Source organism: Rhipicephalus microplus, chromosome 8 (genome assembly GCF_043290135.1).
Source record: "Rhipicephalus microplus isolate Deutch F79 chromosome 8, USDA_Rmic, whole genome shotgun sequence".
NCBI lineage: Eukaryota > Metazoa > Arthropoda > Arachnida > Ixodida > Ixodidae > Rhipicephalus > Rhipicephalus microplus.
In genome coordinates, this window is record NC_134707.1 from 77,462,935 (window position 1) to 77,479,759 (window position 16,825).

Sequence of the window (16,825 nt, forward strand, 5' to 3'; positions counted from 1 at the left end):
TGTCAGTCGATACGGCGTAGCCGTCCCTTCGTGTGTCGACGACGTAGTTGACGAGCTCGCTTTCGAGTTGCGGGTACTTGCACTTTTTCCCGCGAAACGCCTTTCGGCTCCTGTTAGTAGCGGCGAGGGCATCTTTCTGATTCATCCAGTAACGCACGCGCTTCTCATCGACGTCGTACTTTCGTCCAGCTTCCCGCTTCCCGTGCTCCTCGGCATAGTCAATCACTTGCAGCTTAAATGCTGCAGTGAATGATCTCAGATGCCGGCCCATCGTCCGTCACGTGCGCTGGCTTCTGCAGGGTTCACTACAACCAACAAAGTGACACCGACGACACCGATCTGAAGTCGCGCTGCCAACGTATCGACACGATGCTAGGAACGATGCCAACAAAGAGGCCGCACAAGGCAAATATGGCGGCGCGCTGTCAACAGCGTGGTCGGCGCGTCGGCGGAAGTAGAATAAAAGCGGAAAAGCGTGCAGCGCCATCTGGCTGTAAATGAACTAACTACACTTTTCTGGCGGGACATTTTGAACTTTTGTTTTTTTTTTTTTTCGAAATATCCGCTTTCAAAGTTGGGGTGCGGCCCTTACACGAGGGCGGCCCTTACACGAGTATATACGGTATACTATCATCCTAGTGTGCCGCTTGTAGACTATCTGAATACTGGCATTGTCAATATATATATACCATATAGCTATATTTATGTACCTGAAAAGCAGACTATGCTGGTGAAAAGTGTGAGATATTCGTTTAATATATAATATCATACTGATGAGTAACAGTTGCTGCTATATTATGAATGTGGCATGTAACTTGCATTTATTGCCCTATCAGCTTTGACTTCATTTACGCAATCGGCATTTTGGGTGTATGGCTAGCTCACTTGTGAATTTTCGGTAAATTTTCATTGCAGGCCAATTCAGTGAAGTGTGGAATAACAGATTTCTTTGATCTTGTACCGTTTGATCACATGGTTGCATGTGATTCTGGTTACTTTCATAACTTCTGCCACAAGTACTTGTTTCGCATGTGAGCTATTCAACTGCTTAGTTGTGTTTCTTGCAATAAGCACTGATTGCCATATTTTCAATATTTTTAATAAGTATTAATCATTATACAATGCCTAAACGACGCTTTAAACTTCAGGAGTCGTGCAGAATATTTTTTTTCCACCATTTTATCCGAAAACAGCAATTGCTGCTCCAAATTAACTTTTTTTTCTTTCTGGCCCGGGAGCACTTATGGCTGCTCTTAAACAGCATTCTGTCTGCTCCAGAATATGCTCCTAAAAGCACAGTGTTGATTCCATCTCTTTGTAAAAAGATTTTGGTTCACATACATCCAGTTGTGATCATTTCGGGAGCAAGCAACAGCAGTGAGTGCAATGAAGTTGTCATGCGTCTGTTTTGCATCAAAATGCCAGTAAAAAAAAAAATTTCTCTTGAGTCAAAAATTGATCATAATCGAAGATTTTCTTCATTTTTCTGATCAGTTATTATGCTTTCTTTCTAAGAAATCTGTATTGATTTCTTTTGTAGCTTTGTGCTGATGGTAAATTGGAGGCCGACAATTTCTTTCTTTTCTTTTCCACTAATATTCATATTCCTGTACCTAACAGCTTCCGTGTGGTTGATTTTCCAAGAAGTCACACTACTGTTACAGTAACGGTTATCCAGGCTAAAAAAAATTCTCTCTGCTTACCTAGGTGTAGTTAAAGGGGTGGGCTTAGGGAACTTCAAACCCTTTCTGCCCGTGAAGTTTTTGTCATTCTATGTAATACCGTATACACTCAACTTAAGGCCAAGCTTGTGTAAGGGCCACTCGCCCCAAGATGGCAGTCCCAATTTTAAAAAAGAAATACTGAAAAAATCGCCAGCATATGACAGTGTCGTCACATCATTCGTACAGGGCGTTTAGCGGCGTACGTAAGGGGCGACGGCACAATATTGTGGAGAGCTGAAGTCATCAGGATTTCCATTGTCGTAGACGGCACTGAGGACAATAGGATTCATGAATCGTGAGGTATATATGGCACGATTATATAGGTCTCTTCATGGGCGGATTGAAAATTGAACAAAAACTTCACATTTCCCTGGAAGGGCCGCACCCCATCATATTCACGGAGAAGATGGGCGGCTCTTGCTCGAGTGTATACAGTATGCAGGCTCAGGCATACACATAAAGGCAAGGAGTTGCCCTCCACATAGCATCAGGCGTATATCGTTCAGCATTTTCGTGTGCACATCTGCCGAATCTAGTTCGGAAATTGTTGTATTTGTACCTGATATTTGTCAGCATATTGTATGAAAGAAATTAAGGGTCAAATAAACTACACTGGACTCACGATAATTTAAGCTTTGATAATTCATACTTTCGGTTAATTCAAACAAAATTTAATTTTTTGGTTGGCCCTCAATTCTTGCAATGCATTTAAAAGCCTCTTAATTCAAACTCCACGATTCGGTTAATTTATACTTTTTGCAGTTACAAACCAGAAAATATCTTCTTTCCCACTGCTATTTCAAAATTTGCATGCTTATTCTAACAGTCTAAAAACGAAAAATAAACAGCTCAGGCCTTCAAGGAAAAAGGCATTGCTGGTAAACAGATGTTTGAAACAAAGCCCCTGCCTGGTAAACCATCATGCTCCTCAACTAGTATAGAGAGCTTTGTGCTCAAGGCATATACCTATAGCAAAGAAGCAGTTGGCAATTCATGATTTCCCTAAAAGGTCTGATCAGCAGTAAATGGCCAATAAACTTGTGGACCTTACTCCTCTGCTTTCTGTTCATTGCGTGCAGTTAGTTTTTGAAAATGCTTAAAAAATTTTCAAATGTGATAAAAATCAATGCCTAATCATAATGTGTGGTGTCACCTCACTCAGACTTATCTATCTGAGAACATTAGATGATTCAAACTTCTTGATAGTTCATACAAAATTCAGAGGGCCCTTTGAGTTTGAATTAATGAGAGTCGACTCTAAATCGAATTAGAACTGGCCGGTCACATTTGGTTCAGGATCTCTGGTGACTGCTTCGCCCAGGCATTTTGACAACACTCACTTTCAGCACTACTATGGCCACAAGTAGATCGACTGATAATAGTGCTAGTTCGGGCCTGCATCATGACAGACATAGCAGCAGTAAGGGCCTTCAATTAACACTGTTTCCTAGCTGCAGTTCGGGCAGAAAGATGGAAAAATCAGAAGCTGATGAGTTTCAGCGTCAGAAATTTCAGACCTTCTGATACATCGACGTCTACGAGGCTGGTGATGGGGCCATGAAAACGTCCAAATTTTTTAGCATGTCCAAAACGAGCATCCAAAAAGTGGGCTGTTGACTGTATGTGCCATTCCTCGAGCGTGTTGACAGCTTTTCGTATTGAGGACTGTGAGGCAGATAAAGCGTTTTAGTGATCAAACTCAAGTGAAAACTTTAATGCATGTACCTCTTCACCTGCGATCCTTAAGAAAGTTTGCACTCTTTGCAGTTCATATTGTCGATAATAAATAATTGTCATCTGTTTTTCATGCTAACTCTAGTTTTTACAGTGCACATATGGTGCTCCGTGCAGGTGCGTATTTGCCACCTAGTAATTCGACGTGGTTTTTAAGCGTGTAGGGTGTCACACTGCCAAGCTCGCATGCACAGGTTCGATTCTCGGCTCTGGTGGGCGCATTTGAATAGGTACAAAAAGCAAGAACTCCCGTGTTCTTATATTAAAGCTTGCGTTAAATGTTACATTAAAAGATCTGCGGTGGTGAAAATAAATTCAGAGTCCATCATTACGTGCTTCGTAATAACATTGTCGTTCTTGCGTATAAGCCGTGGAAGTTATTAATGATGAATGTTCTTCTCTTGCTCCCCGAACACTTTGACTAGTAAATGACACAAACAGCTTGGGAATAAGTTTTTTCAACACATCTTGCATTTCTTCTCATTCTCCGATGCCGTGCATTCGTAACTCGTTGGCAAAAAGTTGGCCCATTTTCACCTCCAAGTTATTTCATTAATGGGAAAGGAAAGTTGGTTTTTCAAGGAAATAAGCATAGGCAACTCAAAATAACAATTATTTAAAGACGAGGTGGGTGTTAGTTTCAAATAAGACCAAACTTCTTTTAAGGGCACAACATAGAGAAATAAAAAAAAGGTGAAGAGTGGACACTCCCGTAGACCCCAGCGGCCCAATCGACTCTAGCACACCTAGTGGTTGATGAGAGCAAGTAGTGTGCGCTTCCGGTTTCGGTTTCACTGGCGCAAATTTTGAATTACTTTGCATAACCGACGTTTGGCTATGTCGAAAGTTCATGATTTCAGACCACTATTCATCGCCCAAATGGATAGTTTTTGTAGGTCGTTTTGATTTAGCGATTCCCTGTTTTGTTTTGTTCAGTGGTTCGTGCGAATCGGTCGTGACGTAATTTTTATTTCGATTAAGTTATAATAAAAAGAGATGCAGGTAATGATAATTCACTACGGTTTTATTCATCGCGCTTGTGTTTTTCTTTTGGAACAAGTGATCAATGTATATATCAGTCAAAGAGACAGAGTATCCGCAATGTTTTATTCAAAGGCAAGGTAGAGTATGAGAATATAAAAAGCACAATATGACAAAGGTAGACAAGAAATGCATCTCGCCTTACAAATAAATTGTAACAAATATTGTAACAAATACATAGAGAACACAGACAACGCTAGAGTTGGCAGAAGCCGAGAAGCTGGTGAAGTATGACACACCGGGCCAGTGGGTAAGTAAGGATCTATGGCAAAAACACAGCGCACAATGCTGATGAAGAAGGAAGAAGTGACATATACACAGCAATGAAGTCGCGAATCACGCCTGGGCTTAACCGAAATAATGCATAGAAAAAAAGAGCGCACAGAAACCACACGACACAATATAGCAGAAAGGCAAAGGTGCAGTGTGCTGGCTGTGCTTAAGAACAGCTAGTCCAAAATGAAAAAAAGCAGACTTGATGCCTGCTTGTCCTCAGAAAGGTAGGGCTTTGCAGCTTGCTCACTATGTGAAAGACAAACTTTATGCTACAACACTGGCAGGTCTTGTGGCTTTTGTTATGCGTCGCCTTCATCAAAAACTTAAGATCCCAAGTGATTTGCGTCTGGGTGTTGCTGTGACGCTTGCGAGCTAAAATAGATTGTAGTCATCACTTTATCCAGAATTGTAGACTTTAATTGGTGCTACGAGAGCGGTATTACAGGGCTAATAAATAGCAGAAGGAAACCACTTTGGCTCATTATTTTTCACAAAGGCTCTACATCGTACGTTATCACTCACAAGCTATATAAAAATAAAATGGCAGCGTCCGCAGCCCCATCAAACGCTACAAGTTTGGGTATTCTTTTGAAAATTTTGATGGGCAAGATGAGGAGGTTGATGAGAAGCTAAAATACGAAAAGCGTGATAACATGAACCGTGCCCACTTCATACTGTGTTCCTTACCCGCTCGAAGACATTTCAACAAGCGGTTTTGTTATCGATATATTACTTGAGCTGGAGAGATAAAGCATACACAGTGACCAAGCGACCCACAATAAAGTGTACAGTTTGCCCGTATTTGCTACAAAAAATACAGACAGGATACCCAACATTCTTTTTAAGGTTATGCAAATCACTTCGAGCGAATACACAGTGTTCGTACTCCTCATAGCGGTTAACCAAAACAATGAATGCAACGAAGGAGTGGTTAGTCCAGTTGAACTGAATATAAGCATATAAGACCATAATGAAGGCTGCTGTAACGAAGTAATAACATAACAAAGCTATTGCAGGATTCGGCTCAACTCGAATACTTTAGTGTAAACCCGCCGCTAATTGCTAACCTTTGAACTTGTCAAGCTGCATGCCCGAGATTGAAGACTGGAACCTAACCCTGTCTAAGTTTCGGTTCACAAAACGCACATGCCAACATAAACGAACCCGGCAAAACATTTTCAGAAACTTAGCGCGACACCCAGCAGAGCAGAAATGAAAATCGCCAACACTTGACAGATGGTGATACAAAACATCGCACACTTTCAGGTGATGTGCAGTGGCCTCAATTATGGCAAGAAAGTGAGATTCAAGTTGTTGTACGTATGCAAAAGCTGCTTCTGATGGCACAGTGAGATTCCCAAAAAGTTTGCTGGGGAAGTGATATGCTTTGAGCATTGTGAAATACTGGTGGGTACCCTTAAGCGTCTCACTGTCGTCTTTCAGTAACTGTGGGCAACGGCAACCGTCACATGCATTCCGAAGGAAGTGTTTGATGAGAAAACTAGCTACATAATATGCAGCAGAGTCATCGATAATATGGGAGCGAATGTTTGTCGCAAGTTCAGAGAGATCGTCTAGAGCGGGAAAGTCGTCAGGCTGTGGCTGTGCACACTCCTCATTATCCACAAGAGACGCACTGGTGAGGGAGAATGGCGAGAGCTGCTCCTGGAGGAGGTCACATTCATCATCCTCGACATTTCCGTATTCTGACAGCTTGAAGAGTTTTCTTATGCAGATGTGCTTCAGGCCACAAATAAATTGTGCTACATTGGGGTTGGTGTTGCAACCCTGTTTTTGCCTAATGAGGCCAAATATGTTCTCCAGAGGATCCTGTTGAAGCCTGCGTGTTAACAGGTATTCAAAATTGTAATTTTTGGAGAGGTCGTCCCATAGTTGACAAATTGCCTGAATTGTAATTTGCCAACCTACGATGGTTTGTGGTTGACGTCTGCCAACAAACTGCCATGATGCAATCCAGGGAAGCTGGCCTCGGAGGAAGTCAATCAGCTCTGAATCATTTTTCATGATTGCATGCCGCAGCTTTTGCGAAGTTCTTTTTTTACTCGAGCTGTTCAAGGCATCGAAAATCCTGTCCATATGATCACAAAATTGAGCTGTAGTGATGGCCGAGGCAGGCAGCACCTTCGCATACACCATTGCCGTGATAGCAATCGAAACTGATGCACTGAGGACCTGAGTTGCTCTGCTGACCTTCATATTAGAAAAAGGTTTCTGATGAACGTGCCGTTCAGTCAACTTTGGAGCCAATCGCAACCGCAACTCATGTGAGGATTGGTAAAGGCTTACAATGTGCGACCAGTTAACGATGTCATCCCCAATGTATAACTTGTGTGCTTGGACATTATTGCGTGTTGTTTTAATTAAATGCGGAACATCAAAAATGTAATATACCCGCTCACCATTAACTTCAAAAAAAGGCTTTGCTACAGTCACTCTTAGTTGGTTAGCGAGACTTACATTTGAACTGCCCTGGTCACAAATGACTGCTTTCACTGCAATATTAATGCTCCTAAGCTCCAAAATGAGTGACAACCAGCAAGTTATGCATAACAGATGATGGTGTTGATGTGTGCCCTATAATAAAAGCAACCGGTTGAACCCACTTTCTCGAAACACCAACAAGAAGAAAAACCAGTGCTCGATCAGCAATGGTTGAAGTGTGATGAGTGCCATCATCTGTAAAACCCTGGACAACGTCTCTTGAAGCATCATAGTACAAATTCTTTTTGAGTGCTATTTCGTCGAAAACTAAAGCGCACACTCGGTCCCGTTCATTCCAAGCTTGAGTATTTGTTGCAATGGAAGAAAGGATTCCTGGAATTATGCCTGGAGTCATCTTTACATTAGCTAGCCACCTCCTTAATGAACGCCGGGAGGGCAAAGAAAAATACGGAGCCAGAAATCGGTATGCTCGCGGACCTCGGAAGTTTAAGTGAAGAGCGAATTTCTTGAACCACACGGGAAACCGCTTGCCCTTGCGTTTGGGCCTCAAGCGAACATGTGCAGAAAGAAGTTTAAAAACCTCCTCGGTGACGTGCGGTCGGATAACTTCAAGGGCCTTTGAAGTCGATGACGGTGCTTGGTGAGGCTGTCTCTGCAGTCTTTTGATAGTTTTCCGCTGTGCTGCTACTTTGGCTTGCAGATGTTTAATGGTTTGCTTGTACTTCATTGATGGAGACATTGTCGCTGGCACACAGGAACGCACTGCAGTAAACAAAAAAATTGATGTAAAAGCGAAGAACAACTAATCCCATACGAGCACTTTTCTCGCTCTTTCAGACCCAAGGTGCACAACTTTCTGTGGTACAAAGTTTTCGATTCCACTACCTAAAAACAAACCATTCACAATGTTGACAATGCACAAAAAAAAATGAAAATCACTGAGAGCCCACCCTTACATTTTGTAAGTGCACACGTAGTGTCCTTTTGAGGATAGTTTTCTCAGAATGTCCTAAACATAAAATAGCTCATTAAAAACTGCTGCAACAAAAGCATAGTCACCATTTTCTCTAAGGCACTCAGGGGTGGAGCTGTTGGCGGAGACGTCTTCTGGAGGGTCTTGTGAAGCTTGTTCAGTGCCTCGGACAGTGCTGTCGGAACAATCTTGCGAGCGGCCTGCGGAAGTCTCTATATCAATCCACTCTGGTGTTGAAGTGAACATACAACTTACCGGCCACACAAGTTCCTTTTGTGACAGCTGAACGACTGGTTAAGGTTTTCTCCGGCAAGACGAAATCATCATAAATTCTTTCACCAGCTACAAGGGAGCTGCCACCTGCAGAGGTTTGGTCAACAGTCAATTTGGGCAAAAAAAAAAAAAGAAATCGCGACACTGAACGCACCCTGTTCATCGGGGCACCTCAATGTGTGGGAGCCGCTTTTTGAAGCCTCTACCGCAGGTCCTGAAGAGATGAAATTACGACAAGGTGTCAGTAAGAGGCTTAAAATAACACAAACTGTAGCTCATCCGCACCTTGCAGTGCAGCTTCTGCAGTCATGTCACAGTCACTATTTGAAGCGACGCTCAGAGAATCTGCATATATGTGCAGTTGGTACAAGTTACAAAGCTTGTAGCATGGGGAAACTTAAACAGCTCTTTCAAACGCATAAATTGGTCGAACGTGGAAGAAAAGAGACGGCACCAACTAGAAAACAAGTAATTTGTGATTTTTGGAATTATCAACAGTGGCAGCTTTCACTGATGAAAGGTATACGTACATGTGCACTCAGGCTTGAAGATAACGTGAAATAGCCCTTTAAAGTCTTTCAAAACAAGTTGCGCAGGTCCAGAGCATCAAAAAATGACAGAAATGTAAAGCTGCTGTTAGGAAGGTAATAGCCCACAATTCACAGAATTTAAGACTTTCCAAGTGTTACTTCTGTAGTGAGGTTTCTCCATCGGCTACAAAGATCTTCACGGTTAACTGTCGCTACTGATTCAATACAAGTGGCTGCTATTGCACATATTTGAGTTTCAGTCACTTACATGGTGCAGCTGGTTGCACACTGGGAACAGCCATTCTTGTAAGCCTTGTGTGCTTAGGGTCCACGAAACTTTGAGCAGTAAAATGGTCGCTACAAACCCTGTACGTTGCGTACAATAGGCTGGCCGGCTTACTCAGGAGATCATCGCGTCCAGCATACTGCATCCATGCTTTCATCCTGCATTGGCAAAGAACTATCAGCTGAAAGGGGAAGTGCTTGAATAGTGATTTTTTATTGTTACCCTCACTTAGCAAGTACGAACAATAAGTCTACAGACATGCAAACCATACAAAAGCTTTAACACACCTGCCGTCCCGTGGTACGCGGAAGAAACTCGTCCCAGGCTTCTTGTGGGTTCTGCCATTGTTGAAGCACCACGATACACAGCAGTAGCTGCCGTAGCTTGGACCGCCGGACGGCATGGCGTCAGCGCGGTATGAAAATGTTAGTAAGTGGATGCTTCGCTGTCAAATTACAAAAAAGATATGTGCACGTCATAATTGTACCAGCAAACCCCTTTGAATGATTAGCTAATCGATGCACAATACAAAACCAGTGATACATCTCTGACCCATAAAACACTGTCTTACAAAGATATACGTCAAGACCACGAACAAAGATCTTCAGAAGTTTCCAGGCCGCTATCCCTTGTAATGCAATGGTATCGCGGCCTGGAAACTTTAGAACACCTTCGTGCGTACGCAGTATCAGCAGTACATTGGGAAGAAAAATCGTAGTTGAAATTTGTGCGGTAAAATTATATTGGAAACGTCAAAAAAATTTGTGGGCAGCTTGCACTAGTGGCACAAGGCTAGCGAAGAAACGAAGATGATGGCCACTTGGCTAGTCCAGATTTGCCTCCGGCACACCAAGAATTATTCGTGTTCCGAGCCTTCGGGAAATGCTTCGTGAAGCATGCGAGGCCCAGCAAACGCTTCTCAATATTGTGCACCGAGCCTACGACCTAGCTGCCCAGATATGCTCAGCGCACAGACGCTCGCGTCCGTGGCAGACGCAGCACGCGTCGCCTCGGCTTGACGCCGTGCCGCCTTTGCCATACTGCATACGTTGCACAATGTTCCCGTCTAACCGCCGCATATAGCCACAAACTTTCTTTTTAGCGAACCTCCCAGTCCTTACAAGCTTCAGAAAAAGGTTACAACTGCGTGAATGAGACGCCACGTAAGAAACAAACTCGCACACACGAAGCGCAACGTGTGTGTGTGCATCTTTCTATGTTTGTTGCATGGTGTCTTTTTCGCGCAGGCGTAACCGTTTTCTGAAAAAATGACCCAACAAGACCAACAACATGTCATTCAACAAGCTTCGCTTGAAAACGTGCCTCACCTGTTATCTCACGCTTGAAAACACCGACGCAGCCGACGTTGACGAAAGCGACGAAAGCTTCTCGCTGTCAGTCATGCATGGGCTTGTCGCTGGGTAGATGGTGTTTATGACAGTACGGCTGAAGGAAAATAATCGCGTAAGGTGTGTTGAATAAATCGTTTTTATGTATACAGAACATACCAAATTAGGGCGTGTAATTATTAATTTGTGAAAACAATTCTGTTGCATTGATTATAACTGTGTTTTTTTTGCGCTTGCGCCCTCTGACGTTTGGTGGGAGCACTAGTTCGTTACGTAGTCGTGACGCACTTCCTGAGGCCAGGTTTTGCGGAGTGTCCGCTCTTGTCTTCTTCTTTCTCTATGGGCACAACAACTGCTTTTTAAAAGAACGCTACAGTTAACTCTCAGCAATTTGGCTCTCTTTTGTGGAAATTAGGCAGTGCCTATAATAAGGCAGTATGTGGGTCACAACTGTGACCAGTGACAGTTTGGTCTTTCGGATCTGCCTGGTTTTATCTTGCTTAATAATTAACTGGTGCTTGTCAATGCCTATTGCACACTAAGGCTTATCTTATTGTCATGTTCCATCTGCTTTGCTGATGCTTTTAATAAAGGCAGCCAAGCTTCAAGTTTTGCAGTGCCTTTTCTTATGCTTACGTGAAAATGTCTTTGTTTTTTTTTTTGTATTCTGTGATGACTATTGTCGTTTTGGACAAATCAGTGCAAGGTTTATATTTTTGCTTCATGCTTTCGAAAAATATTACCTTGCTAAAAATATGGCAGCGCTTTTAATGTTAGGAGTTCAGCTTAGGTATCGCACAATTCTATTAATGGAAATTAATGTTCTAGTCATAATGATTATTAATTATTGTAACTGCACTGTTGGTCAATTATTATTACAGCACTCTTTTCTTGAAGGAAATTGCTTGTACTTTCAGGAATATATCTTGGTGTACAATCAGCAACTTGCTCAACGAGAGGCACTCATTGTTTACTGATAAAAATGTTTAATGCAGTCAGGTAGCTTGAAGTTCCGCAAAGCAATAAACTGACTACTATAGCTGCTAATCTCAACGTTCATCAACTTTACTGAGACTTGTGTAATCGGCAGTATTTGTTTTAATGCTGGCACTGGTTATCTGCAGACAATGTCCTGTTATGTTGTTGAGGACGCGTCTTCTTTTACTGGTGCAAAAGGTCAGAATTTTTACTGGTCATTATGATTATTTTTTTATTATTTGATTCATATATCTCACTTTGAATGCTGCATGGGTATTAACTCAACTGTGTCACTGTATACCCAAGTTACGAATGTAAAATTTAGCACGAAAAACTTCATTCTATACATAGTGTTGGAGGTCCCTGAGAACAACTCAGTTCTGTTTCAATGTAAGAATTTGTCGTAATAGCTTCTTACAATGCAGTGAAGCCTATCGTCACGGTTACTGTAAAATCACTATAACTGCTACGGTTTCGTGAGGTGATGAGAGTTTGAAAGCCGTCACAAAGAAACAGTGTGTGGTTGCTGAGTTTTATGTAAATTTTTTCTTACTATTTCTTGGGGCAGAAGGGGTGAGGGATTTCATTTGCTGCTGTCTGAACCAGGCTGCGCAGACTAGCATGCTTTCATGCTCATGGCAACCGTCACTCTTATTGCAAAAAGTTTTTCAAGATGGACATCCCAAGACATGGCCCTGAAGTCGATTCTACTGACATGAAGATTTTAAGAAACTTTAAAGGGCATTGCTAGAAAATTCTGACGTTAAACAACTGCCGCAGTTCTTAGGCACCATGATTCGACTCATTGTGCACGCAATATTTAAAGAATATTTATACAGGTGTTTGATAATCAGGAACATAATGTCTATTCAAAGAATACTTGACAATTGAAAAATTATAAAATACCTAGAGTGTTTACAACACTGAGTGTAATGCCTCAATTTTCATCTCTGCACAAAGGTATATGGCCATCCGAGGAAGTCCTTGCATACTACTGCATGAAGAACAAAGAAATCTTTGTGTGAGTACTGGCGAGCCGCTTTGTTCTTAGATGTCAAGCTTTTCAGTTATGTTTGACCTGTAAATCATTTGACATCACAAACATTTGTGTTACCTAACTTCGTTCTTTAGGAAGTTTGTTTATGAAGTACGTCAAGATTGTTTGAAATTTTATTGTACTTTTAAAGCAAATATTACTTGCCTGGTTTCAAGCAAAGTGTACGCGAGTAGTATTGCATGTTTATTCACATGGTCCTCACACTGTTCTTTTTCGCAGAGAATTTATGAAAAGTTGGGGGGTGGGAGAATCACGCCAGCAAAATTTTTATGTGGCAACATACCGAGCAGGGGAGGAAGAAAAAATATAAGTGGCCGCAAATCGGGATTCTCACACTAGCGACTGACCACAAGCTTTCATATGTACTAATCGAGACTTGCCTTATACCTTAATAATAAAACTACAGGTTTTATTGTTAAGCTATAAAGTAAGTAATAACAAAGCAAGATTCATTTGAGACACAAAACTGCCAAACAAAGCTTATGGGCGTAACGTTAGCGTTCGTCACTGAACGAGAGCTTGCAAGAGATTAGCGTATAATGTCAACTTGGGCTGATGGCCATCTAATACCGAATCTTCCACAGTTACCTTTTGAAGAAATGAAGTTTTACCATCCTTCCCAGTCTTAGCAACACGGAAAGCCCAGCGCGTCTTGGCAGCTTTCAGCTGCCTGTGCTGCCGTCGCCAGTAGTGAACACAAAAGTTGTTGACTCAAAAGTGCCTACCGGCGGCCCTGTTGCCATTGTTTAGTGCATGATCAATCACTTCCAACTTCAAAGTAGCCGTGTGCCTTCCGCATTGCCCTGTAGCGTAACCACAGAACGGACATAACATACACTAACACACCACAATGTGCACTTGCCACTTTGACTTGGCTTGGATTGGGTTGGGGCACCGTGTGTTTATAATGCTTAAGAGATAGTGCCAGGCTCTCGTGTGCTATGATCATCAATGGTCGGAAGGAGCAGACGACATTATGGCGGCAATTTTTGGATGTGTGATAATTACTCGCAGAGTGAGTTAGTGAGTGAAACAACTTTATTGACGATCTGGCATAAAGGGGGAAGGGGTAGGGGGATTAAAGCGAGACACTAGCGTGCTCGGACGTCCCGGAGCAGCAACCTACTCGCGTAAACCCGTGGGGGCGCCGCTTTTGGCCGCTGGCGTTCCAGGATGCTAAGCACGTGCTGGACCACGTCGCAGAAAAAAAATTGTATTTTTGTTGGGCAATGTGCAGGTGTGAGTATTGTGCAAGTGCGAGTATTACGTGTGTAAACATGGTAGTATAAACAACTTGTAATTGATTTGAATAGTTTCAGAGTGTGAAATATAAGCACCAAAGCATGTTATAAAATGTAGTACTTAGCCCATCTAAACCACGATGTAGCCAACTTTTAAACATTTAATTATGATTTGGATTATATGCTCACTTACCCATGGGGCGTGGTGGTGATGGTCAAAATGATTAATGACCGTTAAACTGTTACAGAGAGATGAGATGACTGGGTTAGGGCCGTATTGGCTTCCTCCCTTCACAGTACTAGGTGGAGCCTCTATTTCGGAGGTTCATTGACAAGCAATGTCTGCTCACATTCATTGAACCAAGGCCTCCTGCATTGTGGCTTCACAACTGAATTTCTCTCGTAGAGGTTGTTTCTTGGCGTAGTGGCTCCACACTGCAAATAAACCACTGTTTCATGCAAGTTACCTGTGGTGAAATACATCTTTTAATTCGTTTCGAATTCTCTGAAAGCTTGGAAATTTCGCAGGTTGAAGCAAACTTAGATATAGTGTAGTTATCGTTTTAATATCCGTTTTGGCGCATTGCAGCTGTTTGCTGAATCTGGCTTTTATATTTCTTTCTTTCGCTGTTGTATTTCAGAGACAAGAGCGTTTGCGAGTTGGGAGGTGGAATGACGTGTCTTGCTGGATTTGTCGTGAGTGCTCGTTTTTGTAGCGCCTTTTAAATTTGCTCTACACGTGTCATCATTGCAATTAGAACACATTATGGGTGTAACGTCATCAGTGCGCATACCTTATTGACGTGCAGCAGCTTTTAAAGGGACACTGAGGCTTAAAGAAAAGAATAGATTTCTGACTGTGAGTTGTTCTTCTCTAATAACGAAAACACCGCTTTGTCACGAAAAGAGACTTCATTAGCCAAGCCAAGCCACAAAGTGGTAGTATGGGTAGTGTTGCCATATTAAAATTCTGGCACCTGCTAGCGCTTATTCTGGTACCTGCTGGAGCCTACATAATTTGTTAATGTTAATGGTAAAGATGGACGGCACTTTGTTTTTTGAAAAATCCAGCTTCATCAAGATGACACATGTATTAACTACCTATCACTGTGCTCTCATCATGAAGTTTAGAATATGAAACTTTTATTTTATGATACAAATATATGGAATGGTTATAAAATTGATGACAACAGCATTTTCAAGCAACAATTCATCAATCTAAACTGATCGTGCTTGTTTTCTTGGTGTTTAAGCGGGGTTATTGTATGAGCGGACGCATAATATTAAAAAACACTCTCATAACAAATAAGTATGTATGAAACAACAAAGTTAACAGTAATACAGTCAAACGTCAATATATCGAATTATTGCCTATATCGAACGGTTCCTATATCACGCGGGAAATCGCATGCATTATTGATTTTTTATTTCGAACAGAGTTTGACATATAATGGATATATCGAACTCAGCCACCCCAAACCACCCGCGCTCTATTGACAGGCGGCGAGCTTTCCCGCAACTCTCGAAAGTAGCGGTAGAGCGGCGGGCGTTTACGAATGCTGCACACATCGATGGCGCCAAGAGCGCCACTTTAACCTAGCGGCGTACGCGCGCCGCAGCCTTGCGGTAGAGGTTCTTGAATGAGGAAAGTGAAAAGCGTGGAGCTGTTATTTTCTTTCAATACGAAGGCACCGACACGGCTTCGCGCGGGGGAAGGGGAGTGGGAGGTAAAGATTGAGGAGGAAAGTATAGGACAGAAAGGACGCAGACGACTGTCTCGGACGCGGCCCGCGCTGCCGCCGGAAAAGGGAAAGCCATGGAGGGGAAAGCAGTCAGGCGAGCCGGCATGGGCGCGCCATGTGCGTGCTTTACACCTGGACTCACGCCGCAGCCTTGCAGCTTGCAGTCGTTGCAGTCTCTATGGGGTCAACGGCACATTGCGCACTTTTTGCAAGCTCCTCCCCCGTAGCATTGGCAGGCATCGGTCGTTGTGCTCGCAGTGTTCGTGCATTCGGAGTTAGGCCTGTGGTGCGCGACAGCGCGTGACAGGCTAACTCCGAAGGGCGGAGCTCACGGATGTGGAGATTGTCGCCGAAGCTACTGCTGAGCAGCCAAATGAAGACTCTGCCGAGGTGGATCCCGCAAGCGCTGATGGTGCCCCGCTCCCGACATCAGCTGAGGTCGTAGCTGTCTTGGCCCTTGTGCGCCGCCACTGTGGCGCGATTGAAGGCACAGGCCTATCACTTATGGATCGCCTGGACTATATTGAGGACGCAGTTGTCAAACACGCCATGGCCAACAAAAAGCAGGCTACTCTTTTTCAATATTTTAAACCAACACAATAAATACTATGTTTGAATCTTCAAGTGAGTATTTACTGCACCACGCTTGAACGGTTCGTTGGCTGTTTTCAGCAAGCTGTTGACGCATTTTTTTCGTGATTTTTTTGTATCGAATTCTGGATATATCGAACTATTTCGTGATCGCCGCGCCGTTCGATATATCGAGGTTCGGCTGTACGTAACGTTATTCTAAAACATTGATTCTCATTCAAGTAGTGACTGAGTTCTGTAAGACAGTAAATTTTGTTGTTACGTTGCCCAGAGAAAGATCACATAGTTTAACTAGCTTCCCCAAAAATGAAAGACAAATCGGTTCGTTAATGTTTAGTGGGGTATGAAATTCAGCGTTATGCACTAGTTGTTTTGGGGGTAAGTTGGCGGGGCTGTACTTTTAGAAAACCGTGTCTTGCTGAAGTTTAGTATTTTAGAACAAATCGCTCACGCAGCAAGATCTTTCGTATGCTGTTTGCCTGTTTGTGCCTCGATTCCAGGTTGCCGCCACGACAAAAGCGAGGGAAGTCTTTCTGTCGGACGGAAACAACAAATCTGTGCAGAGTA

General features: G+C 42.8%; 1 protein-coding gene across 1 annotated transcript in view; it reads left to right on the forward strand.

The window, feature by feature from the left end:
- Positions 1 to 16,825, forward strand: part of LOC119185348 (calmodulin-lysine N-methyltransferase) — a 71,674-nt gene that overhangs the window by 6,310 nt on the left and 48,539 nt on the right. The window contains exons 4-6 of the mRNA XM_037434402.2: positions 12,588 to 12,648; positions 14,567 to 14,621; positions 16,759 to 16,822. Of these exons, the coding sequence (XP_037290299.1) occupies positions 12,588 to 12,648; positions 14,567 to 14,621; positions 16,759 to 16,822 (180 nt within the window). The remainder of the gene's footprint in view (positions 1 to 12,587; positions 12,649 to 14,566; positions 14,622 to 16,758; positions 16,823 to 16,825) is intronic.